Source organism: Aptenodytes forsteri, unplaced genomic scaffold (assembly GCF_000699145.1).
Source record: "Aptenodytes forsteri isolate BGI_AS27 unplaced genomic scaffold, ASM69914v1 Scaffold66, whole genome shotgun sequence".
Taxonomy (NCBI): Eukaryota; Metazoa; Chordata; class Aves; order Sphenisciformes; family Spheniscidae; genus Aptenodytes; species Aptenodytes forsteri.
This window is the reverse complement of record NW_008795131.1, coordinates 893290-919205: the sequence shown is the minus strand read 5'-3', so window position 1 is coordinate 919205 and position 25916 is coordinate 893290. Positions and strand designations below refer to the sequence as shown.

At 45.4% G+C, this 25916-nt stretch overlaps 2 protein-coding genes across 2 annotated transcripts in view; one reads left to right on the top strand and one right to left on the bottom strand.

Moving 5' to 3' along the window:
* EFCAB5 (EF-hand calcium binding domain 5) overlaps positions 1–11700 on the bottom strand; it is a 104913-nt gene extending 93213 nt beyond the window's left edge. The window contains exon 1 of the mRNA XM_019471767.1: positions 11264–11700. Coding sequence (XP_019327312.1) covers positions 11264–11700 — 437 coding nt within the window. The remainder of the gene's footprint in view (positions 1–11263) is intronic.
* Positions 11701–12503: 803 nt separating this feature from the next.
* The window catches only part of SSH2 (slingshot protein phosphatase 2), a 45210-nt gene continuing 31797 nt past the window's right edge, over positions 12504–25916 (top strand). Inside the window, exons 1-5 of the mRNA XM_019471766.1 lie at positions 12504–12564; positions 12921–13027; positions 16437–16585; positions 19998–20101; positions 25132–25196. Of these exons, the coding sequence (XP_019327311.1) occupies positions 12504–12564; positions 12921–13027; positions 16437–16585; positions 19998–20101; positions 25132–25196 (486 nt within the window). The remainder of the gene's footprint in view (positions 12565–12920; positions 13028–16436; positions 16586–19997; positions 20102–25131; positions 25197–25916) is intronic.

Here is a 25916-nt window from a genome sequence, read left to right as displayed (position 1 = left end):
CTCGTCTCGTCGGAGCCGCCGGTTCCCCCGTCCCGTGCCCGGGGCGGTGCGGGGCCCCGGGGCGCTGCGGGGCCGGGCTGCAGCTCGCTCCCCTCCCCGCCCCCAGCAGACATACAGCCAGGCTGTGCGTTGATAGTGAGGTGCAAGCTTCCTGTGACCATGTACCTTGGCCCTCTTCTGGGCTTAAGAGATTAGCCCCCTTGTTTGATCTCTCGTTTTGGCTTAGCACAAGGTGGCAGATAGGGGCTGCGGCTTTGGGATTGGGGTTTTTTTTTCAGGTCGGTGCAATAGGAGCAGGCCTGAGACCTTGCGCTCGGGCACCTGCGGGTCATGAGGGAGAGACGTGAGCTGATGCCAGTTTTTAAGTACTGTCAGTCTTGGGCAGCTGTAAAGTGCAAAGTGAGTGCCTCTGTGCCCCATACTAAGCTGCTTGAAAAATCAGTCTTTCCAGCTGCACACCCCCCTTTGAAATGCAGATACAAATAATCATTTAATTTGTAGACAATTAACAGCGACTGCCTGAGTTGTGGGGTTTGGCTGGAAGGATTAAGGAGGGAAATGCCTGCTATGGGGTGGTAGATAAGGCTTTTAGAGAGATAGTCGCTGTGGTCTAGTCGTGCTCGATATTTCTTTAAAGAAGCCAACGGCTGTTTTATCTCTCGGAAACATCATGAAAGGCTTAAAAAATGTAGGATAAAATGCTGGGTCCCACCTGGAACTGTGTTCTTGTCGCAAGAAGCTCCTGCTAGAAATTGAGCTGCCTTGCGCTTACGAGGTCTTTAGTAGATATCCCTGCTTATGCTTGATATGGAAATAAGTCCCCAGACTCTGTGGCCTCTTTTTTGAGCATTAGCGATCGCTGCTGTAGTTGGTAATCAGTTTAGTTAAGTCTCTCTGAGCCTTTCATAGTCTACCCAAAATACTTGTGATTAGTCATTTTTTCTGCTCGCAGAGTTGCCTGTAAACATGATGGCTTTCCCTGCGGTTGCTGATACTGTAGGTTTAACTGCGATATACCTGAACTGTTCTGTGGAAGCAAGGATGCGAATTGGATGTGCCCTGGGCTTTGGAAAGTAGCGATAATTCTGGAATTGTTGGAAAAAAACCCCAATCTACTATAGGCTGAAACATTTCCTTACAGCTTAAGATGATTTACTAAGCTATGTTAGGTAGCTAGGTAAAAATTTAAGTGCTTTTAAGATGTTTATTTTATACACTGCTCAAACACTTAACCCGCAGTTTGAGACTGTACGGAAGGGGATCAAAAGAAAGGGGAAATACTGCTTGTCTCTGCTCCCTCAGTCGCATATAGCCCTGCGGTCTTGTATCTAGTAGTAGTTCAAATTGCCACTTGGTTGGAAGGACTACCCTTTCCTTTTCTGGAGAGAGAGATAACTGAGTTATCAGAGGAGCTTACGCTGCCCTTTCCCTCCTGGAAGGAAAGATTAATAAGCATGAGAATGGCAGAGCTTTTGGCTCACGTGTAAATATTCGCACAAGGCTGAGCGCTGGATTAATATTTTGATAGCATTCTCAGTCAGGATGGTGCTGTGGCTTTCGGGCTGGCATAATAAAGAACTGTTTTAAAATTTATACTCCTAATTACAAGTTCACAAAAGCTGATTAATGTCAGGTGTTCTTATTTCATCATGGGCAAGACCTAAAAATCCAGATTTTTTTCTTTTACTGTGCTAAAAATGTGTTCTCTGTGGAATGGGCAGGGCACTAGTGACCCAAATGTTATCAGAAACTTCTGTTTCAGTGTATTCTTTAGTAGATGTATTTGGCTAATCAGCTCTGACTTTCAGAGATCAGCAGAAATTACTCTTGTGTTGACGCTTTTAGTCAGTAATGTAGTCAGCTGGTTTGGGTCTAATTCATTTCAGGTTCACAAGGATTCAAATAATGTCCGAGAGACTTGTGTTTGTCAAAATGCTCAGAATTTATAGTTGTAACTCTTTCTAGAAAGTCTTGTTTCTCTCATTGAACCTAGTGGGAATTCTGCTGATTTACTAGTTTGTGTGTACGATTCAAAATTTACTTTGGTCTACTAAAACTCTAAGGCAGCCGATGGAAAGATAGAAAGAAAAAAGCAAAACTTCAGACAGTCTGCAAATACCAAAGAATTTTTAACAGAATAAACCTGGAGAAATTGCCGTAGATCAGTTCTTCCTGCCTGCAGTCGCTTCCTCTGCCTTCCGCCAAGTTTTAGGTATCTCATTCATTGTTGGTGCCCCTGAAGTGTTTTTTCCGTGTCCCTGTGATAATGCCAGATTCCTCTGTCACTCAGTTTTCCACTTTATCTCGGTAGCAAAGCAGGAGTATCCAGCGATCAGGGCGCTCACTTGGGATTTGGGAAGACCCAGCTCTTGCTCTCTGCTGCGCCACATCCTTCCTGCGTGACCGTGGCCAAGTCCCACCAGGCCAGTGTTCAGCAAGGGAGCGGGGCCTGAAGATGCAGATGGATGCTTAGCCTTTCTTTTGAACCTGAGAATTAACCACCTAGCTTTGGTGCCTGTATCCCCCTGGCTTTTTTGTGCATTTTTGGGGGTATTTAAATACTTTTGTCTCTGCCTCTGCTTCCTTTCCGCAAAGCAGCGGTGAGAGCCCTCCCTGGGCTCACATTGAGCACATGTTAAAGCACTCCGATACTGTTTACTGCTTCATCCTCCAACACTTTGAGAGCCAGATGGATCTAAAAACATGAATATGTTTGCTGCTTTCCATGATTCTCTTACTTGCTTCACATCAGTGTGTTTTCTATTATAAGATGTTAACTGATAGTTTTTATAATAATATTTTAAACTCTGGGGGAAAAAAAAGGAGCTAGAATAGATAGTTTCTTCACAGTGTTGTGGGTATATCTCAGAGCTCTTTTTTTTAAAAAAAAAAAAGTAAACCCCACAAGTTAAACAGAATTCTTTTCAGCGAAAGGTTAAAGGTAGCCACAAAATGTTCTTGCAGGCTTGGCTTAGCAGCCTATTGCTCTCTCGCATAATCAGTTTTCTTCTCAGAGCTCTTTTTTTTTTTAAAAAAAAAAGTAAACCCCACAAGTTAAACAGAATTCTTTTCAGCGAAAGGTTAAAGGTAGCCACAAAATGTTCTTGCAGGCTTGGCTTAGCAGCCTATTGCTCTCTCGCATAATCAGTTTTCTTCTTCTGCGTAATGTGAAGAAACAACACTTTACAGTGTAAGAGGAAGTTACAGGCTGTGCAGGTAATTACAAACTGTACACTAAATTACTACACTGGGTAATTCAGGCTCATTGTATTGCCTCCTCCTTGCTGCAACCTGTCTTTGTGCCCGGCCTGCCTTGGCCCTTGTCCTCCCCCACCCCTTCCGTTTGCCTTTGTCGTGCGGCTGTGGCCTTTATGCTAGGAAATTTCACGACCATCTAATTTTAAATTATGCCAAGTGCCAAGTCAGGAACTTGGGTAGGTGTGTGGCTGCTGTTGCCATTGTTTGGAGAGCTGCTTATTTATTTATTTATCATATGGGAAACCTTACAACCTTTTTATCTGCTCACAATGTTCTTGCTGCCAAAAACCTTGACCGTTCAGCAATTAGACCGCAATCCTCCAAGCAGCGTGTTATTGGAAATCTTTAATTGCCTCTGTACCATTGTAAGTGCTGTACCTTTGTGAGCTTTTTACCATTGTGCTGAGAGTCGATGATATTTAAGAGTTGACGAGGAGATGCTTGGAAACAGCTGCTCAAAAGACTGGAAGATCAGCAGAGTGATTCCAGTTACCGCTATCAACTCTAGTTGAAGTTGCTTTATGAGCTGAGGGTCACTCTGGCTGGAGGTGCTTGAAATAAGGAAACAAATTGATTAGCTCTTCATCTCTTGTAGAGGCTGGTAGGATCAGTACGGACTATAGCAGCGCTGCTTTCCATTTAAGTGTGTATTATGTCCTCAGGTTTTGTATGGCTGCAGAAGACAGCCTCGTACTCCATCAAGGACGCAATGGGAATGTGCAGGCAGGGGAACCTGACCCCTTACCCTTCCTGCCCACCCCTCCGCGCAGCTGAGCTCCCCCAGCACAGTGGATGGGCTTCCTGTTGACTGAGCGGAGTCGTCGGGGATTTATCATCTTTTTTTATTTCTTTGCTGATTGCGATAACACAAATGCAATGCATAAAAGTCCTCTTACTACCGACTGATTATGAAAAACTATGCAAATAAGTTGTAGTAATTGGGTAAAAGTAGCATGCTGTATGCTCCAAAGTTGATCATTAACTAAGCCGGGGCTGTATTGTTCATAACTACTTTTCCTGTTTGGCTTTTCCTTTTATTCCCCTGGAAGCTGGGGGTATTTTTCTCACTGATCCTTCCTGGTGGGGGGTTGGAAGAGAGACAGAGATGGTTATCAGACGTAAAATCAAAACTTGAGCAGCAAACTAGTGTTTCAAGGACAAAACCCCCACACCACCATCAGTTTTTAAGCAGTATGTTTTAGTTAGGAAGCCCACGCTGCTGGGCTGCCAAGTTCATGTTTTAAAAGGCTGTGAATGGTGGAGGTTGCCTCTGAGATTCTGTGTTTTCTTGAAACTTCTGCAGATGTTCCTGTCTCTGGAAATGCTTGGGATTTTTCTAAAGACTACAAAGCAGAAGGACCCAAGTGAGATTATCAGCAGAAAAGGACCTTTTGGGGCCAGTGAATAGGCTGGCTGGGTTTTTTTTCGCAGGACTGTACTTCCTTGTACCTTCATCAGGGAGCCCCTGGCTAAAATATTACTTCATTGTTTTTTAAACAACTTCAGGCTAACTTTCTTGAAATGTTGCTTCTAACTAGTGTTTGTGGGGTCAGAGAAAGTTTAAAATTCTGCATCCCGCTCTGCGATAGGCTCTGAAGAGTTGCTGTCTCCTCTGCATCGGTCTGGCAAACAGCATTTAAATTATCAGCCCATATGGGCTTAAAACTAGTTCAGCAAATATTTTTTTCTCCAGTTTAATGGATGTAATGTGTACAGAGCAAATCTGCAACTTGAGTTTCCAGCCGTGGTGTTTTGTAGCAGCTGGCTGAAGACTATTTCCACAAATACATGGAGCAGAATTCACTGCTGTTGTTAATTCCGAATGTTTGTGCTTTTGCTGAAGTATTCGGAAGACACCCCTTTGCTTTGCCTATGCGCTTGGGCCGGAGCTTTAATTCAGCAGCTTGGGGAGTAACTGGAGACTGGCAATAGTTGTTCTGCAGACACCTACTGCTGTGTTGTGTAGGATTAACCAAGTGTTTTGGGACAGAGAGGAACCTTCTGGTTCAAGGACATCAGCCCACAACTGAGGGAGGCTGGGGAAGGAAAAATGCATAGAGGTGAACGATAAAATTAAGCCGTACCCCAGCGTTTGCGAAGGCTGGGAGTGATACAGGAATCCAGCCCGTGAGCATTCTGTGTAGGGTCAGCACTTCTTGGCATTGGCAGCTTTTCAGATTTGGTCATTTCTAGGTATATTAAGGCCACAGGCTCCTCCGTCAGTGCATTTTCCTGTTTATCCCGTACTTATCTGGCCCTCATCAACATTGTATTCAGCCCACTGGGGTCTCTGGGTTTATTTGTAATAAGCCATTTAAGAAGCATGCTTTTTCTCAAAACACCTTTGTTACAAGTAGGCTAAATCCACAGACTGCTGAACCATAAATGATTTAGTCCTTTCTTTTAAACAAATGATCTTTGTCACTTAGTAGTGAAGTCCTTAGTTTGTTCACACACTTCTCACAATGGCTTAATGAGGTCTATATTGTCCCACCAGCCTGGGCTTTCTCCTGCCTGTGATCTCCTCAGTAACTCTGCAGTTCTGGGTTTGGTTCACGCTCTCTTAAACTTCCAGCTTTTCGCTGGAAAAGTGCAGATTTGTTACATCTGAATTTTGCGGTATGGCTCTTGTGGAGGCACAGAGATGAATCGGAGTAAGTTCATCCCTTGGTCCAGTGCTGTCTCGAAGTGCCCAGGGTGGGTTGGGCCCCCTGCCCCTGCAGAGGACTGTTGAGTTGAGCTTAGACTTAATTGTTTGTACACCAGTGTTATGTATAATGAACTGTTCTGTATTTCCTCTCTCCCTGTGCTTTGTTCGCCAGCGTGAAGAGAATGAATTTGCTCGTCTGAGCCTCTTGTTGCCCTGCAGCCTCCGTTCTTACAGCGTCCTGACAGGATGCTTTGGAGTGGGCTGTTACCTGTGTCTTGGCCCAACCACCTCTAGCTCGTCGAGACGGTGGCCGACGGATGGGCACGGGCAGCCGTATTCTGGGTGTATTGCCGATGTTTCATGAGAGACTCCAAATGGCAGGTGGGACTGGAGGAGGGTCATTTTGATTAGCAAATGATAAATTTACCTTTGTCAGGTCATAATTTAAGGAGGAACCTCATTTGCACAAAGGTACAGATGGGAAAAGCTGTCATTAGTCTTACCTTTGTCCTCTAAAACTTAGTCTGTTAGTCTTCTGCTTGCTTTCTGCAACTTGATGCTGGATTAAAATGAACCCAGAATTGTTTTGGTTTTTCAGGGGTTTTTTTAAGGCTCATTGTGTGGTGGTGTGTGAAGAGTTTGTCACTGGCTCTGTTGTTATTGTTAGGGTTGGTTTGTTTTTTTTCCCTTTATTTGCTTTGAAAAAGAGATGGAGAAATCAAAAAAACAAATGCGAAGTGGAACAGCTGCATTCCTCTATGTTGCAAAGACCGAAAGCCAGTTAGTCTAAATAAAAACAAATAATTTGTCATCACCATTTCTAGCCCTCCTGTTGGTTTGCCACGATGAGAAAGTTGTAAGAAAGCAAACAGAGGAATATTCATGTGCCTCGTCAACAAGCAGGGGTGATGAGCGCAGAATAAACATCCATCCGAGAGTTATGTGATGATGCGTTCAGCGTGTGCATGGGAGCAGGGCCGGTGCGTATTACTAAACTCTAAATGCCAGGGTGGATAAGCAAGGCAGGGAGCCTGTGTTTCGGAGAGCAGCGTCTGCGCAGCAGGACGTAAGGGAGATAGGGTGGGACATCAAGTTTCCCAGCACAGTCACCAGAGCAAAACCTTGACGCTGTTGTAATGTTACTGACTTTTTTGTCCTTAGTTCCTTCAAGTACATCATGAAATATTTTATGAGAGCTTCTCTAGCTTGACATTCAGCAAATATCTGTTGTAGAGCCTTTTTAAAAGCCGTTTAAGAGCCTTTTCCCTAAAGTACACTCTGTTCTTGTTAGAGACTTCTCTCGGTCTGTGATACTCAGCAGTGTTGAGTATTCCGTTGATCTTTCTACTTTAATGTGTGGTTTTTAAAGGTGTTTGCATGCTTTTAGGAAATATGAAGACCTGAGTTAACCACTGAAAATTGGCTGCCAAACTGCCTAAAGTGCTAATTCTGATGAAATTTAGCACCTGACTTTTGCAGGAATGAACACATCTGGAATCTCTACTCTTCGGAGTTCAAGCTCTTGTAAAATAAAACTTGATTTAATGTGTTTCCAGTCTGAGTCTTAGTCAGCAAAACTTTGCAGGGTTTTTCTGTTGTTAGAAACTCCTTAAAATGCATTTTGAAGTTAAGCACTGACATCTTTAGCTGAAAGTCACGTTAAGGTGCTAAAAGAGTAGGTTAATTTGCAGCTGTACTGAGGAATCATAAATGCAAAACTGCAGTGTGATGCTTCAAAATGATGCACGTTGCTGTTTCCTTTTATTTCCTTTTTTTTGTGAGCAGATATCATGAAGAGTGAATGGTTCAAATGGCATTGCTTCCCTGCTTTTATTTAAAGTATCTGTATAAAAACATTGCAATGCTTAGGAACAGTTTGAAGAACTTCACTTGTCTGCTACTTAGAAATCTCCCAGTTCCTTCTGCCTCTTGGGCTGCCCTTCGTTTCAGCCTTTATTTAAGTTGGGAGATGCTGTGGTGGTGTTAGACATCCCACAGTCTGTCAGCTTCTGTTTAAAGTGGTGTATGGTGAGTGATTAACGGAAATTATTTCAGGAATAAAGGACTATTGGTAAGCTGATCCCTATTCAGAGAGCTGAAAGAAAAAGCAGAGTCACAAGGGATGTTGTCTCCAGGAAGAACTTGCTACATCTGTGGGGGGAAGACTTGGATTGGAAAGCAATGCTGAGTCTGCATTTTGAAATGCATCATAATTATATCTCATGGTCTGATTTGGAGAGCTTTTCCTGATGGCTCCAGAGACTGATTGTCACTTAACACCAGCAAAACGTTGGAGTGCTTTTCACGGCTTTTGCTGGGGTAGGTGTGCTGTACAGGGGAGGGCTGTGTGCTCTGAGCACCAGCGGACAAGGCGGCGTGTCACCTGTCTGCTGGGGAGCAGACGGTCTTTAAAGGCTGAGTTACCCCATTCCCCGCAGTGTTGGGTCAGTTAACCCAAAGTGATGCTGCATTTCTTCTTTGGTTTGCAGCTTTAAATTGAATCTGAAGTTTGTATTAACCTTGCTTATGCTAAGGACTGGGGAGGACAAGAGGAAATGGCCTCAAGTTGCGCCAGGGGAGGTTTAGATTGGATATTAGGAAAAATTTCTTCACCTAAAGGGTTATCAAGCATTGGAACAGGCTGCCCAGGGAAGTGGTTGAGTCACCATCCCTGAAGGTATTTAAAAGACGTGTAGACGTGGTGCTTAGGGACATGGTTTAGTGGTGGACTTGGCAGTGTTAGGTTAACAGTTGGACTTGATGATCTTAAAGGTCTTTTCTAACCAAAACGATTCTATGATTCTATGACTGTCCTTCTAAGTGTTGTCTTGGATTGAAGAAAAGACATAGAATCCATGAAACTATTCCAACTATAAAATGTTTCTGATCCTTTGTCTTTGATGTTTTCTCACTAGTAACTGATTAAAATTTCAAGTTATTATTTACAGCCACGTTAAAGTTTATATTCCCTTAATTGCGGCTTTGCTATTCCATAAAATGAAGACATTGGCGTATTTGCAAGGGTGAGCAGATCAATAGCCTGGTTAGGGGCTGTATCAGCACAACAGGTAAAGCTCCCTGTGACTTCCAATTTCAAACCAAAACCTATTGAAAGAAATCTGGCACGTGGCTGTTCTCTGAAACGGTTCACAAACCGTCTCGCATTGCTGGTTACCGCTGCATGTCCTTTTTGCTAATCTAAAGGGACAGTCAGTCCTAAACTGATTTTCTTGTTCCTGCTGGAAACTGTCATTTAGGGATCAAATAGCCCTCGTGCATGGGGAGGATGCAATAAGAATGAGAGAAAATTGAAAGTGCTGAGTGCTGCAGAAGTTAAAATACTGAACAAATAACTTCCTTCTATTTTTTTACGAGTCAAATCCAACAGCCTCTTTTTTGATGCTTTTGCTAAACAAGCATCTGCTTCTTTTTAGCACAGAGGAAAAGGCTTATTATTCAGCATTGATTTCTTTGTGTGGAGACAGAGTGGTCCTTGTTTTGGTGCTCTATTTACAGGGGTCCATTAATGTATTTACTGAGGGCAGGCAAGGAGGCTGCGATCAGAGCCAGGCTGCTTCCCCAGCGTAATTCCTCCATCCCGGGCGTCGGGGCGGTTGTAGAGCCGAGTCCTGGCACAGTGCCGCTTCGCAAGGCGTCAGGACCTCTGCTCTCCGGCTGACCGCAGCCACTCTCAGTGCTGGCCACCTCCACCGTAACCAGCAAAAGAAGCGATGGAGCAATGTCCTCCTCGACCTGCCTGCGTCCGGGCTGTGGCTGCTCTGCTCTTTCCAAGTCTGCGAGGCTGGGCTTGTGCCTGGGGGAGCCGTGGCTGTCGGGGAGGGTGTGGGGCTGTGTTGGGTGCACAGGGTGCCCTGCTTTGAGCGGGTGCCAGGGCGCTTGCCAGCTTCTGGTCAGACTGTCCCCGTCCCGGGAAGACAGCCAGCTCTGGCAGTGATTCAGGCAAGTCAGTGGTCTCCTTCCATCTTTAAAGTGCTGGGCATACTTTGTCTAAATATAGGTGCCCCTGGACTTGGCTGCTGCGGGGAGGGACAGTATGTTGACCTTAGCGTGTCTCCTTTGACTTGCATTACAGTCATATTTAAAGCAGAGGGTCCTTCTTGCAGGGCGCTGCCAGTGAGGCCAAACATGGTCAGGTCTGTGACAGCGATGAATCCTGCACCTGCATGTGCAGGGAGATCGGAGTAAAAATTAGTTAGAAAATATCCTGTCTTAAACATATTTAAACGTAGTGGGGAGAGACCTTTCAGGCTTGCTGATTGTTAACAAACTGCTCAAGGATGTGTCAGCTATTGTTTAAGGTTTAAAAAGAAATGTGCTGTGTATGAAAGCAACACTTTCAAACTCTGGTGGCAGAGGAGATTATTGTGTGGTGTAAAGACGATCAACATGGACTGTGTTAATTCTGAGAGGAAAAAAAGATAAGTATGTGTCAGAGGGGTGTTCTTTCTGAAGATAACTAATCAAAAAGCTATTTATTTTTTTCTTTGATCCTTGATGCGATAGATTCTCCTTATGAAGTTTTCTCATGTTGATTGCAGTGTTTTTAAGAATATATCTCTGAAAGCATTTTGTTCATACCACAGCAGCTGGCTGATTTTGGACAGACTGAGCTGGCAGGAGTGCGGCACGTGGTGGTAAAGCACTGCGGAGCGCTCCCTTGGGTATAACTGTCCTGCTCCGTGAACCCGATGGTATGCATTAAAGTCTGTGGATGTTTAAACGGTATGTAGCGCAAGAAGAATGTCGTGTAGGGCTTTAATCTGGGAACGTCTTGACTTGGAGACCTGGAAGCCTTTGGGGACTATCATGTAAAACAAATTCCTTTCACGGTCTCGCTTCCGGTCTGGGTCTCTTGCTTTAAAAAGTGCATAGAATCGAATTTCTTCTGTAAACACTAAGTGCCCAGATTTCTTAATAAGCATCCTAATTGTGTTAGCCACCCCCTTTCTGGTACATGAACTGGTGTGCTCGGACTGTAGAAAACGGGTTTGTGCCTCTCTTCAGACCCGAATTCCAGAGCACGTCAGAGCTTTGTTTACACAACTTGCCTTGCTGTTGCTTTTTGGACTATTTTTCTTCTCTCTGGGTGGATTCTCTGAAGCTGGCTTGGAGGGTGACTATGGGCCATCCGACATGTGGCTTGTTGGGGCTCCTGTAGTGTTGTATAGCAAGGTAGACAGTCAGTAAAGTATTTTGCTGTGTGTGCTGCGTGGGAAATGAGTACGTTTCAGTGTGTGATAGCTTGCATCCATCCTTGCGTATCTCTGTTCTTCATTGCTGTGGTGAATCATACAGTCTGTGCCCAAGTTCATATTCCTTGAAATAAATAATTACCTGATGATCTGTGCGGCAGCGGGATGTCCCAGCCCATGCTGCGTTTCGGTGGCGGCAGCAGCGTTGCGACTCAGCACGTCTCGCTCGCCCATGAGCTGCCCAACCTCGGCACGAGGACGTTTGCTCACTTTCTCAGCCGCTGCTCTGAGGGTGCCGAGCGCTGGCAGGAAGCGATGCAGACGGGCTCGGCAGCGAGGTGACACAGGGAGGGTTGTGCGTGTGTTACTGTATGAGCACGCGTTCAGCAGCAGCCCTGTGAAACGTAATATGGAGCTGTCAGCAGCAGGCATGGGCGCACAGATGGGTGGGAAGGCAGCGCTGAGCTCGCAGCGTTTGCTCCGCCGGGCGGGCTGGTGAGGAGGCAGCCGATGCCTGTGCGAGGGGTCTGCCTGCATTGCCTTTGATTTAGGAGTTTGTGTGTTGTTGAGCTGGTTCATTCGTAGGCCAGGGGTACATGAAGGGAACGGGAAACCCACGCAGACTTTGACTTTTATCAGAAATGATAAAATGTCTTATTCTGGAGTCCAGCTTAAAACAAAACCCAGTCTGCTTTCCTGCGCCTGTGACAAATAAATCCTAGCCCTGCCTGCAAGGGAATACATTTGGCAGGAGTCCAAAGGTCAGTTCTCCACTGCAGAGCGAGACTCGGGGCACTGGGAGGCAGAGGAATGCTGCAGGTGGTTGTGGTGGTCTTCGGCACAGCGCAGACCCGTTGCAGCTGCGTGGGCTGAAAACTTTGGCTGCAAACAGCAGCTGTCATTGCTCCCCTTGCTGGCAGCAAGGCATCTCTGGCAGGGATGAGTTTCTTAGCCCAGAGCTGTCGTCTTCTGTGCTGTCTCCAAAGGATGCCACTGCTCTTACCAGCATACCCAGGCTGCCCAAGCTGCTTTGACTCTGAAGTTTGCAAAATGGTTTCTGGAGTTCAACTCAAATGGTCCTGGTGGCAGAGGAGCACTGATGGCATGTGTGCGTGATGATTTTTTCCAGTAGTGGGCTTGACTTGTAGACCATTAACTCAGTAGGGTATTGAGTGGGCGTCACACTCCCTACAGCCTTGTTGGATGACCTGAGGCTGGTTAGATCCCATCTCTGAAACTGTGTCTGTGAGCATGGTTGTTTTGTGCATCTGAAGTGGTTGCTCTTCACTTCCAAACACAACCATGCTCATCAGTGCTCCCTTTTGCAAGTTGTGCCCTCTCTGAATTTACCATAAATTCTCTCCTCGGAGCAAGTAAAAGGAATGCCTTTAGAGTTCAGATTCGCACCCATCATCCTCACCTTTGGGTATCTTCTAGCAAACTGTAAGTTGTTCTTGTTGCCTTAGCTCAGCTTCAGCAGATGTCAATATCAGAGACCAAAGCAAGGGAAAAGGCAACTTGGCTATGGTGAGAAGGGATCAGTAGATAAGTTAGTACAAATGAGTTACTGTTGGCATTGCAGAGCTTTCTGTGATTTTGCCTGTCTGTGTCATTGCAGCTGAATTCTCTCTCCAGGGAGCCCCACCTTGGAGCAGAGGAAGTGCCTGTAGACAGTTCCTTTAAAAAAAAAAAAAAAGGCACAAATGCAGATGTTGCTAAAAATGCAGTTTGCGTCAAACATTTGCAATGAACTGGGTTCCCACGCTTGCTTTGTTTTTCTCCTTGTGCTGTTTCTTAAGTTGCAAAAGTGCTGAGTGGCGAGACAGCCTTTGGAGAACCACTTCCCCTTTCTCTCCCTGCCCTCAATGTTGTCACCTCTGTTGACAGTGTTACAGAGCCCTTTTCGGTAAGTCATGGCCCTTGTTTTGCTCTGCCCTGGGTTTGTTTCTATTTTGGATATCAGAGAAGCCTAGACTTGTCTGTGTGTGCTGCCAGCTGACCCTGTTAATACAAATGTCAGTGTAGAGCAATCCTGAGTTATCCTTGCCTTTTCCATTTCCCTGTTGTTGTGGTGTTTTTTTGTTTAGTGGGGTTTGTTTTGGTTTTTTTTTTATTAGTGACTGGTACTACTTTGTTTTGCACAGCTCTGAGATCTGGCCTCTGTGTGAAGAGAACTGGGTGCATTCATCACTTGCCTAGGAACAAAGGCTTAAACTGGAAGCCAAACATTGCTCTCCTATATAATTTGCTAATGCTGTTGTCATAGGCAATTATTAAACCAGGTGCTTTAAAAAGCAGGCAAGGAAAATAGGGATGGTGTTTATTGAAAAACAAACTACAGAGAAGGTAAAAGAGTTAGGTGCTTGTCTAGGGAGGGATGCTGGAGGTGTGCGATGCTCTCACCTGGTGGTTTGATGGAGAAATGCCCTTGGCTGCCAGGCTGCACATACTTCCAGCTGCGGGCCCAGCCACCATTGCACCCTTGGCTGGGGGACTGATGCTTCATTAACCAGGACTTTTCTTGTGGCCGGGTGGAGTGAGTGAGAGGCTGGGGGAGGCTGGTGGTGAGCCCCGGTCCTGGAGCAGGTGTGATGCCGTGCCCCGGGCCTGCCTGCGGAGGAAGGGAAACAGCCAGTTTGGGAAGGGGAGCAGGAAAGGGGAGGGAAATGGCTTGAGGTGCTGAGAAAAACAGCAGGCTGCTCGGCCTGCCCTCCTGTAGCTTTTTCCACACCAGGCACAGCAAGCTGCAGTCGGAATTGCTGCTCTTGCAGGGTGAGTCCTGGCATGCTACAAGAGCTTGCTCTCATGTCCCCGGCTGCCCTTCCTCCACGCCTGGCTCCACAGCCTTGGGAATGAGCTAAGTATTGCTGCCTGCTACATCACTCCTGCCAGCGTCTGAATTTTGGTCTTTTTCTTGGTTTTGTGTTTTGCAGCCTATGGATTAAAGGAGGATGACAGAGCTGAGCTGGCAGCAGATGAGATGTGCAATGCAGAGCTGTGCACTCCCCCCCTGCAGCACGCTCTGGCTTCTCATGTTAGAGCAAAATGTCGGGGGGCTCTTGAGGGAGCAGCCTGGCTTAAAACTGAGGGGAAGTAACTGGGCATGCAAGATTTTTTTCAGTTCCTAGTAGACACTCTTTTTCAGTGTGTCTCTTCCCCGTCCTACGCCTCTTTAGCTGCTGGCTCTTCAGACGGGGGCTGCCTTTCGCTGCACACGTGAGCAGTGTTTGGTAGAGCGGGCTCCCAGCTGAAATCACCAGCGCTTTAGCACAGATGTCTGCATCGACACTTCCCGTTTTCAGGGCTTCGGCTGCTGAATGCTCCCAGTTAGTGAACACCAGGGTTAACTTGTGACATTCCTTACTGTCAGACTTGCCTGCCTGCTTTCAGTCAGTGTTTCTGCTTTTCTTTGTTTGCCTTTGGTCTAACTGGCTGCTGGAGGGGAAGGGTATGTCCTGCAGATGGGTCGGAAACTGGAAGCCCTTCCTGGCGGTGCACAGTCCTGCCAGCAAGCTTCTTGTGTTTGCAAAGCTTGTGCTGGGTGGTGGTTTTGTCCCAAGAGATGCCCTTTAGGAAAACCTCCGTTTGCTTAGGATTTGGAAGCCTCCGTAGTTACTGCACAATGGTCTTGTCATGGGGAGCTACAGCTGGAGCCAGGCTTGGCGTTGAAATCCCAGCGCAGCCTCCCAGTGCTGAGCCATAGCTCACAAACACTGCTAGGATGCTGCTAAAAAGAGCACTTTTCTGCAGGGTTCTGGTTAGTAAATACCTGAGGCTGACAGAGAAATTATGTTTGTATTTCTGTAAATAATGCAGGTAGTGGACTTTTCAAGATACTTGACATTTGAATAAATCTTCATTTCCCCTATCCCATCATTTTTTAATCTCCCCCTTTCTTCTAAGGGTGAGGGGGAATGGCACAGGAAGATGTGACCTGCCTGCAGTGTCCATGTTGCTGCCTGTACGTGCCGTGGGCACGGCTGGTGAGGAGGTGACAGCGGTGGGAAGACTTCTCCTGCTGAACCTTTCAGGGGATGGTGCCAGCTCTGTTGGTTGTGCTACTTGGCAAGTGCCCGATTAAGGGCTGGGCTGGACGGGACAGAGCCTGCTGTAAAGGAAACTGCTCTGATGAGTAAGTAGAGCCAACTGGAAAGTCATCCTCAGGCTCGCAATAACTTAATTAAGCATTTATTAGGATAAAACATTGCCAGAAGCTGTTCAGGTGCCTCTTTGCTTTCCTTGCTGTACGTCTGAAAAGGTTTTCTCTCTTTTCTTTATGAAATAGTTTCTGAAGAAGACTACAAGGTTCCTTTCTGAGTATTTTACATTGAGGACTGAGAATTTTTTGTTGAAAACTGGTGGGTGGTGCAGATTCACCTACTTCCTGGCTGGTGGTGCAGCGCTCTGGACGAGCAGCTCCCCGGCTGAGCAGCCCCGTAGGTGGAAGGCATTGTACGGCGGGGTCATGGCAAAGTGTCAGATGATTCGTGTTACCGCATCGCTTTGGCATAGTCCATAAACCAGTAACATTTTCTCTTTTGTGTCTTCAAAACAGTTTATTTGGTGTTTGTGCTTGCAGTTTATGAACAGAGCTGTGCAGGGTAACAGCTGGGAAGGCATTCACTATTTGTTTGCCATCTGTAAGTTTTATGTGGTTCCCTGATTTTGTAGCATAATGAGAATTTGGTATGAACCATGCAGTGTTTTTGTCGTGCACGAGGGGCTCAGCTGCTGGGCAGCAAGTCGGGGAGTGCGGGAATCGCTTCTGCTTCGTGCTGTTACTGCTGTTTAGAAACTGGGTCTTCTGAGGGGAATGTCTATGCTTCTTGTGCAGAAGGCTTTAAATAGTTTTGATGATGTGCCTTGTACAATTTCTACAAAATCTCTTCTGCCTAGGAGAAAAATTGGTACAAGTAGTAATTTCTGTAGGAGTTGCTTAAGTCTTCTGCTTATGTTGGTTCTTTTCCCAGTGAGCAATGAATTACAAATAGCACATCCCTGGTGGCCTTAAGGTTGCTACTTCGCTTCAGAGGTGAACGGGCTAAACATGGAACAGAAGCGCTTTTTTTTTCCACAGCTGTAGTGCTGAGGGTTGCTTATAGCTTTAATAACTCTTACTTGGGACATATCTATGAAAGTCTTCTCCAGAAGAAAGCCACTGTGTAGCACAAAGGACTGATGACGAGCCTGGTGTGCTGATAAAATACAACTCAGCTTTGTTACCTCTGCCAAGTTGGCTCCCTGTCATCTTCTCTTCTGGACTCAACTTCTTCCTAACCACATTTAGTGTCTTTTAATACCCATTCTGTTTCCAGGAGATTGTTTCAAAGAGCACTGAAGCTCCAGTAGGCTCTGGCAAACCAGATTTTATGAAGTATTTCAAAGCCCAGGTTATGCTTGGAAGCCATCGAGCTGTCAGCAGGGTAAAATCAGTAGTGGATGGTAGCATGGCTCTGCTGTTATGGTGAGCACAGTCCCACATCATGAGAGTTGTTTTGAGCCTCTAACTGTCCTTTTCACCACATCTTTTCTACCTTTTGTGTTTCTGAAGCATCTCAGAGTGGGGCCTGCTGTTAGCGTCCTAAAGGAGGAATCCTCTCCCCTTATATATTGGGGGCAGTATCCAAAGGTGATCTTGCCCTGAAGTATGATGCTTTTGGGAAAGATCACGGCTGGGGCTATCCAGGCAGGGTGGACCCAAATGGAGCAGCCAGCTGTGGGTGGTACAGGGGATGTCAGGCCAGCGATTGCTTTTTTTTGTCCCTGTAGTGCATCACAGGCACCAAAATCAGCATCTCCTGAAAGAACAGTGTTGAGCTTCACCAGTAGTTATTATTACAGCTGTTTGGACTTTTCTATAAACTTCTTGCCTTTCCTCCCAAAATTTTCTTTACTGCTTGAATCTCAGAGCAAGGGCTTGGTTGCGTGTTTGTGTATTATGGGCTTTTTTGCTAGGGTGCTTTGCTGGATGGGATGTGTTGTGTGTCTGGTGTTAGGAGTTCATGGCAGGTGATGCCGAGAGTGCCGATAGTGTGCCATGCCCTCGTCCGCACAGTGAGTGTCTGTAATTGGCAGAAGGACGAGGCTCTTGTCTCCGCCGATCTGCTCTTTTCCCAACAGTGCTGATGGCCATCTCCTGCATTCGCTCCTGCCCTGCGGGAGGTGCTGCCCTGCCTGCTTGACCTCCCTGCTCTACAAGAATGATCTGCTTTGTCACATTCCTCACCTGTTCCAACTCTTCGTATGGGAAATTACATTCCCTTTCCCTAGCCTTACCAACTCAAACTTGTTACTTGTGGTTAATGGCCCAAAACAAGGTTCTCCATGGCCTTAGGAGAGAAGGTGGCCTCCTGGAAGGATGTACCTGATGGGAATCTCTTTAGTTCTGCCCATGTTTCTTCTCCAGGCAGGTGGCTGACAGCGAGTGCTGGTGATAAGGGAAAGTGATGGAGTGAGAAGATTTTTAACCTCCCAGCCCTTTTGCTGCATGCTGCTTTATCCACTAAAAATAGTTGCTAATTCAACCTTCTGGGGAAACTTCAGGCACAGACTAAAGGATTGCTAATATTAGTTGTTGGCTTTGCTGATAAAATTAACTATGTGAAAACTGGCTGTGACTGCTGAACTCTTTCTCCTCCTGTGCAGCTTGAAATTCATTTGCCTCTGTGGTGAGATTGTAAAGGGAGGAGGAGAAGGGGGGAATGTCTTCTCACTCTTTCTGCATCGTTATCTTGTCTCCTGAAGAGGCTCAGCAAAGCACAGCATGTTCTCTTGCCCCATTCTTGCTTGTGGGTGCTAGTCTGAAAGCAGAAGTGTACTTCTTCAGGACATCAGGGCACTGCTGAATCGAAACATGTTCAAGCTAAGCGAGGGAGAATCATGATATTATTACTATTATTGTTAATTTTTTTAAAGTTAGTGGCTTCAGGATAACTCTGTGTTTCTCAAGTTCGGGCTTTAAGAAACTGTGTAGCTTGAGGGCTTTCAGAGGATCTATTTGTCACCAAAAGCTAGAAAAGCTCAGTCAAAATTTTTTGTATGAGAAGGGTCTGAGGAAACATCTGTGCTCAGTGTGCCCAATGAATTTAAATTTTATTTTTTGTTTTGTTTTAAACTTTAGCGTAGGTAAAGATCTCTGATCCATTTTAATTTGGGATGAGTGATTTTTCCTTTTTAAAATTCTAGTTTTATTGAAACATCCAGTGCATGTTTGACATCTGGTTTAATTTTAGAAAATAGTCCTGGGAGAAACTTTGTCAGTAAGGAGGAGTGCTGAGGTTATGACAGACAGCGCATAACATCGGGATGTGCTACAGGCTTAAAAAAGAAGGTCTTTCTGAGTGTATGCATCTGCTTTGCTGGAGCTCAGAAAATTTTATTTTTTTGATATCCCCATCAGGAAAATGGGGAGGTGCCCAGAAATGAGCTTGAGGTTAGGGGGAAATCCAACTTTAACACAAGCTTTTATAATTCTTGTAGCTATAAAAACGTAGTCAGCAAAGCCTATTGTTAAAGCGGTCAACCTCAAATCATGAAACTAGAAGATCACAGGCTCATGCCATGCTGTGTCCTGGTTCCTGGTCATGTTTGATTTCTCTGTGGCGCTGTTGTCTTCGTTCGTGCTTAGGTGTACGCCTGCCTTTGAGTAGCTACTGAAACATGTCCCTGGAGTAGGGGCTGCAGGCAGCAGTTAGCTTTTGCTTAGGCTGCAGAGTGGAAGTAGCTGTGAAGGGTGGTGACTTGGCATGTTCTAGCGTTCACCCGCAGTTTGTAGCATGGAATTTCTTCAAATATATGGCGGGGTTTTTCACTCTATTATTATTTCCCGGTCCTTGTCTCTTAAAGGAAGGGAATAAATAATTAGGTTTGGTATTTGTTTAAGCAGAGAAAGGAACTAAGAAGTTCCTAGTCTCTTGTTCAGTTGAAGAGAACAAGCCAATGTCTTTTTCAAGTCATGGAGCTGCTGGGGTGCACGATGCCAGGGACTCTCCCATCCTGTCTTATCATGTTCGTCAACCATCCTGTTGACTGTAGAATTGTTTCTGGCTTTCTTCAAAGCATGTATGACTGTCTTACCAATTCTGAGAAAAGCAGAAACCCTTAACTATGCAACAGGATGGCTTAATTGCAAAATCTGTAGTCTCTTGCTTTTTTCATGAGCCACAGCATCTCTAAGAAAACTACTGGAAGATGTGCTTAAAATATCAGCTCTTCCACAGAACTTGAGAACTCTTTATTGCCCCTTTCCACAAACCGCTCTCCTCATGTGACTTCAGAAAGGGCAAAATCAAGGCAGTAAGTGACGTCTGAATTCAACAGCATTACAGTTTTGCTTTTAATTTATAAGTCTTTGAGAGTTAATTATCATACGACTCATAGACAGTAGTTTCATGATTTCTTAATCTGTTATGTACACTAATTTTCTTTTGGCTAACTGCTGAAGGGAGACATTTGTTTCTGCAGGGCATCAGCTGTGTCTCAACCACAAAGCACAGGGTTAACAGAATCCGTAATTATAGAGATGCGTGGGCTTGCTGTATTAATCGCCATTTAGAAATGTGGATCTCCCATCTTGATTTTCCAATCAAAAATATAGCCATAGGTTAATCCCCTCTGCTGCTCAGGTTCTACATCTGCAGGCAGAACAGCAGGCATATGTTCTGCTTTTCAGTATTTCTCTGTTCATGTTGTTCTCAGTTATGCTTTGAACGTTTGCAGTACTTACGGGCGGGAAAGTTCTTTACCAACAAAGCAATTCAGTCTAAATCGCTTCCTTGCAAAAGAACAGAGCATGCATTCAATGCCTTGTTCCATTGCTTTTCTCCTTTTAAAGACAATACAGAGTTTTCCTTACTGTTTGTCTCTTTCCCTTGCAGCATCAGCGAAAGCTTCCTCACTGTGAAAGGTGCAGCTCTCTTCCTGCCGAGAGGAAATGGGTCGTCTACTCCCAGGATCAGTCACAGGCGCAACAAGCATGCAGGTAACGTGTTGCATGCCACGGCTGAGGCTTGTCTGCTCATTCTTGTTTCCGAGTCCACCTTTCTTGGGTTCGTTCTCACCAGATGACACACATTTCTGTTTACACCAGGTGTGTATGACCTGCCAGTCTCATGACTGCAATATTTAATGCTGATAGGAAGAAAAAGGTTTCAGTACTCTCTTGTTTATCTTGCAAAATCAAACAAATGAGTGACATTAGGGCAGCAATTGTAACATCACAGAGAGCTGAGAACAACTGCTCCCCAAAATACCATCCTATAATTTTTGTATGAGAGAGGGGCTGGAGGATTGGAATCAAAACCTTCGTGCATTGCACTGGGAAACCTGAGGTTATGATATTGGGATGAGTAATTGTCCTTCCTGACCTGAAAGTAACCGGATATGATGGAAGAAAGGGAGGAGACTTACCTCTACATGGTAGTGAAGAAACCTCTGAGCACAGTCAGTGTGACTTTTCAGACGTGTGAGCAGAGTGAATAATACAGTCATAATTCCACCCCCTTTATCGGCTGAAAGTTGTTTGTGGGTTTGGGGTTTTTTTTTGCTTAGACTCTCTGTTTGAAAAGTCAGTCTGAATAATGAAACTCAAACATTTCAGGGTAGGTTGTTTTTCATTGTGTATGTGGTGCTTATTCACTGATGGTGTTTTACAGGGATCAGATAGTGGGGGGGAGGTTCCCTTCCATTAAACAATCAGAGGAAAAAAAGGGTTTTTTTTTTCGCTTAGACTCTCTGTTTGAAAAGTCAGTCTGAATAATGAAACTCAAACATTTCAGGGTAGGTTGTTTTTCATTGTGTATGTGGTGCTTATTCACTGATGGTGTTTTACAGGGATCAGATAGTGGGGGGGAGGTTCCCTTCCATTAAACAATCAGCAGGAAAAAAACAACATTGAGACCTTCAGGCTTTTGCATATGGGACAGAGACAGAAACAGAGGCTGGAGTCAACTTCCTTTGCCAAAAAGTGATCACCAAAAGGTGATTTTGTTTGGTTCCAGGAGTAGATTTCTTTGTACTTTGATACCATCAGACTGTCATCCAGCTCTATATCCGGCAGAGTTACCTACCTGATGACTGGTCCACCTCAAAATCTGTTTACAAACATCTTTATAGAAAGAGTTCAAGTCAAAAGGCAATTTATTACATACTTCCACTCAGACATAGTCCAAGCAGTACCCAAATTGAATGAGATGCATTAATTACCAGTTATCAAAAGAAAATAAATTGTTCTGAAATTTAATTTAAACCTGGCCTTTCTGGTTGAGATTGAAGTGAAATGGTCTTCAGCGTGAAAGTAGAGTCAGCAGTCTTTTAAAAGTTTATCTTGACCTGTCTTGGTTTTTAATCTCTCCAAAGTCCTCTGCATAATAGAAGCCCAGGTCAGTTGCTGTCTTGGCTTTACCTTGCAGAGGAGACCCGCTGGATTGGTTTCCTTGTGAACCTGTGCAAGGCAGCGCAAACGGCTTTGAGTCTCTCTTGCTGCCTCATCTACTTGCCTACAGCTGACTTACATGGGGTCTGGAGACCTTGGTGGAAAATAGTTGCTTGTCTAATCAGCTCAGAGCTTTTAGAAGCCAGGTTGCCAAGAAAGCAAATCTGGTGTGTTGTAATTGCTTACAGCAAGATGTTTTGTAAATTTAAGAGGCTGGCTTGCCCAAGGGGTGGGATTTTTGTTCTTAGAAGACCCTCTTTATTCCTGTCTCTTCAGCTTATGGAGTGAGATTTAATGAGGCATCAGTACTTGTCCTTTCCTCAGTTTCCCTGCTTGTCAAGTGATGTGAATGGTATAGTATTTTTTTATGGTGCTTGGAGATTTCACTGAAAAGAGACCTTTGTATGAGTGTGCACCATCTTTCTTTTCTGTGAACTTTTCTAACGTACAATATATGCCAGCAGACCAAGACGCCAAGGGATCAATGTGTCTCCGTCCTGAGCAAAACATCTGTGCCACCAAAATTAAAACAGTGATGTAGAGAGTGTGGATCTGAGAGGTGAACCGGCCTCTTGGCAGTGAGCTGGCAGAGCATGTGGCGAAGAAAACTGTCTCCTTTCTTGGATTCTGATAATCTGTGCTCAACTTTCATTCCCGTGTGTCTCGTGACTTCTCTGGCACACAAAATTAGAAGTGGGGTGGAGAGCGGACATAAGTTTCCAGTATGAAATTGCCACCTATGGATGCAGTAGTGTTTCAAGTGGTTATGAGAGCATTTTCTAGGAAGGTTGACTAACCTTCCTGACCTCCCTTTCTATTTCATCAGAGGTGCTAGAATCCAGCATAAAGAGTAAATGCGTAACAGGAAATAATTAATGCTCACACCCATTTCTTTAATCGTATCATCTTCAGCAATGGAAATCACTAGCTGGCAGATTGGCTAGATAAGGTACCAGCTGTCCACACTCCTCTTGCTGGGTGGTCCTGTGCCCCGTGCCACCTGGCAAACGGGCTGTGTTCTGTAGGATGGTGGGCTTGCTTTTGCATTCCAGCAATGCTGGAGGAGGCCAGAAAAGGATGCAACTTCCTTGGGGCTTTTGCCATCTCTGGGATACTGTAAATCACTTTTAATATCCCACTCTAGCTGATGTTTTACACCTAGCCTGCCAGCTTGAAGGAAACAAAAGCATCTGCTCGTTGCTGGACAATGTGATAGGAAGCAGCAGTCATGCCACGAATGCCAGCGAAGCTGACAGCTCTTCGTAGGACAGGATGTGATATCTTTGTGCTGATTCTGGCATGCTAAAACCTTTCCTTTGCTTTTTCTTAATCCAGGAAGCTTACAAAATGCCTTGTGTGTTTGGGACTGAAAATGCTGCAAGTCGATTAAAGCTGACCAAGGAAGCAATACTTTCCTTTCCAGCTCTGGAGCTCCCAAGGCTGGCAGGGCAGGCTGGGGAACAGGGAGGGGTGCAATAAACTTTCTGAGGATGAGGGGTAGTGGAGCTCCTTGACTGAGCCTTGCAGAAAGGGTTGTCTTAGAAACTTCCTCTCTTTTTTTAAGTATTGAGATAATCCAGTATTCCTGGTGATGTTTTTTTTTTTTTAACTCTGGAAACTTCAGCTCTTACACTGGTTCCTGATATTGAATTACTGGCATCAATAGGTGGGAACTGTTACACTTTGGGGAGGGAAAAACTGAGGTGAAGCATCTTCCATTTCAAGCTGCCTAAAACATGTGAATGCCTCATGAGTCAAATAGTTGCTGGGCTCTTCCAGGCTGCAGGCAGGAGGTGCCACCTGAAGCAGAGGGACCTTTGCCTGTTGAGTCCAGTCCTCACCGATTCCCACTGCGCTAGCAGCTGAAACTTGCTGGAACTGAACAGCATTGCCAGGACTGCACTGCTGTTGACGTGGGGAAATCCTGTTTCCCACCGCACCCCTGGGAGGACAAGCATCCGATGGATGAGCTGGCCTTTCCTATGTTACCTGTCTCCCTAAATAATTGCTGTTTAGGGAGGCACGTGCCAGCCACTCCAGCGCTGGGAACACTGTCCTTGGGCAGGAAGTAGCGTCAGGTGCTTGTCACTGCTGGTACGTTGTATGTGACTTCCCTAGCACTGCAGAGTGCCTCAATTTTTCCCACCCCCAGTTAAAAATGCAGTCCCAGGGCATTGACTCATTCTCCATATGCTGAAATATGTTTCAAAGAGGAAGGAAGGAAGGGGAGAGCAGGGAATACCATGTCCTGCGTAGCCCACTCCACACGAGCTTACCTCTGCCCGTCAGGAGAGAGGCTGCAGCAGCCCTTCAGCCCTGCTGTTTCACCAGCTATAAAAATCATTTGGAAACTAGGTACCACGCTCTCGCTGGGCAGCATTTCCTTTCTTCCCCTTCCCTTTTGTGGCACTTCTGGATGCTGCTCCATGTCCGAGGTTTCCTTATTTCTGAAAGTCTGTGAAATAGCATGGATTCTAGCACCACCGATGAATTAGAAAGGGAAGTCAGGAAGGTTGGTCAACCTTCCTAGAAAATGCTCTCGTAGCCACTCGTGCTGAATACTTGCTCCAGCATTCGTGCTCTTCCCTGCAGTGTTGCCTAAACTCAGCTTCCCGGCTGTGGGGGAGTGGGAGAGGATGGGAGAGTAAAGGCTCCTCTTCCTGCCGATCTGTGCCACCCACCTGGCAGCCTTGCACTCTCCTTTCTGGGAATGCAGATGAATTTTCCAGGTAACGATTGAAAAAACAGCCCGTTGCTGGAGGTGTTAGTGCTTACTGACAGTCAGAAGTTAATGTGCTTAGCAGAGAAACTCTTGGCTCTCTACAGGCCGGGGAAGAGTGCTGAGAAGTCGGTGTGGCAGTACCAACAGAAAGGCATCTCACTTGTCTTTCAGATGCTGCTTTAGGAACCTGGGACACTCAGCTCTTTTTAAGAAGACTTTAAAGTTACTGCATGACTGTGATTCCCCTCCCCGCCCCCCCCTTTCAGTCTTCCTCTGCCTCACCGGTAAAAGTGAAGCAAGCATTTTCTAGGAAAAATTGTGGTTGCTTGATTTTTCAGGTGGCAATTCTCAGCTGCTTTTGGGTGGGATTGGTACCTAAGCGTATGTGGTCATGCGCTGCTCTAAGATAGGACTGAATCTCACTTCAAAGGAGATACTTTTGTCTAGGTAGCAGTTCTGCACTAAGTAATAAGTTGGTGTAAAAGAAATGGCAGATTCCTGATTTGAAGTGCATAGTAGAATGAGATGTTGAACCATGGGACGGGGTCCGTTTCTACCTAGTTTGCCTTGCCTTTTAAAGGAACAAAGAGTACTGAAACGCTTTTTTTTACCTCTGTTAAAAAGATAACAGGATTTAACAGGAGAGAGCATGGTAGGATGGGAACAGGTGAGCACATGGAGCAAAGAGCACCTGACTAAGCGATGGAGTTTTGTCATCTCTGAGTGGGTGGAAGTGACAACGCTCACGGTGACGTGTCAGGTTTCTTGGTGGACGTTTGCTCTGGCTGGACAGCCGGGAACCTGCATGTGATTTTAAAACTATTTTTGCGCATTCACCTTTCCCTCTTTCCTGCAGGGGATCTCCAGCAACACCTGCAGGCCATGTTCATACTGCTCCGCCCAGAAGACAACATCAGACTGGTAGGCTGGCTTTTTGCTTATCTGCTGTTAACGAATATAAAGGTGAAGTTCCACTTGACAAATACACCTGTGTAACTCATGAAAGCAGTGGTGTGTGTATGTTTGAGTGGTTTCATCAGCGGGTCTGGGGAGTCCTCTTTGCAACCACAAAGGTAAAAAAGCAGCTAATTATGAAAGGCCTGCTTATTTAGCTGTTCAGTGAGACAAATTGTATGGCTAGAAGACTGCCTTTGTCTGGACCAAGTACTGAGTACTTAGGCTCTCAAAAAGCGCTGTAACAATAGCCAGAGAAGCTGGGTAAATTAGCTTGTGTCCTATTTAAATCAAGAGTAGGTGACTTATATCTGACCGGCATGAACACTTGCCCTTCCACGTTAGTTCAGTTGTGTTGCTCACTCTGATTTCCTAACTAGTTGCATCCCAAAAGTCCATGGCTTATCAGGAAGGAGCATGTAGGATCCCCATGTCGGTATGTATTTATGTGCCTATATTGAACCTTGTCTTTCTGCTTTTCTGGGTGGTTGCTTCCTATAACGATGTAATGAAAATTAGGCATTGCTGTTTATAGCATTGATATGCAGTCCTAAAGACCTCCAGAAGCCAAAGAAGAGCAGTGAGGAATTTGTCTAGGACATGTTGAAGTGCTCTACAAGGTCAGGCATGACTGAAGTGTATCTGCACCTCTCATCACTCAGTAGCCCGAAGTTTCTTTCCTGTGTT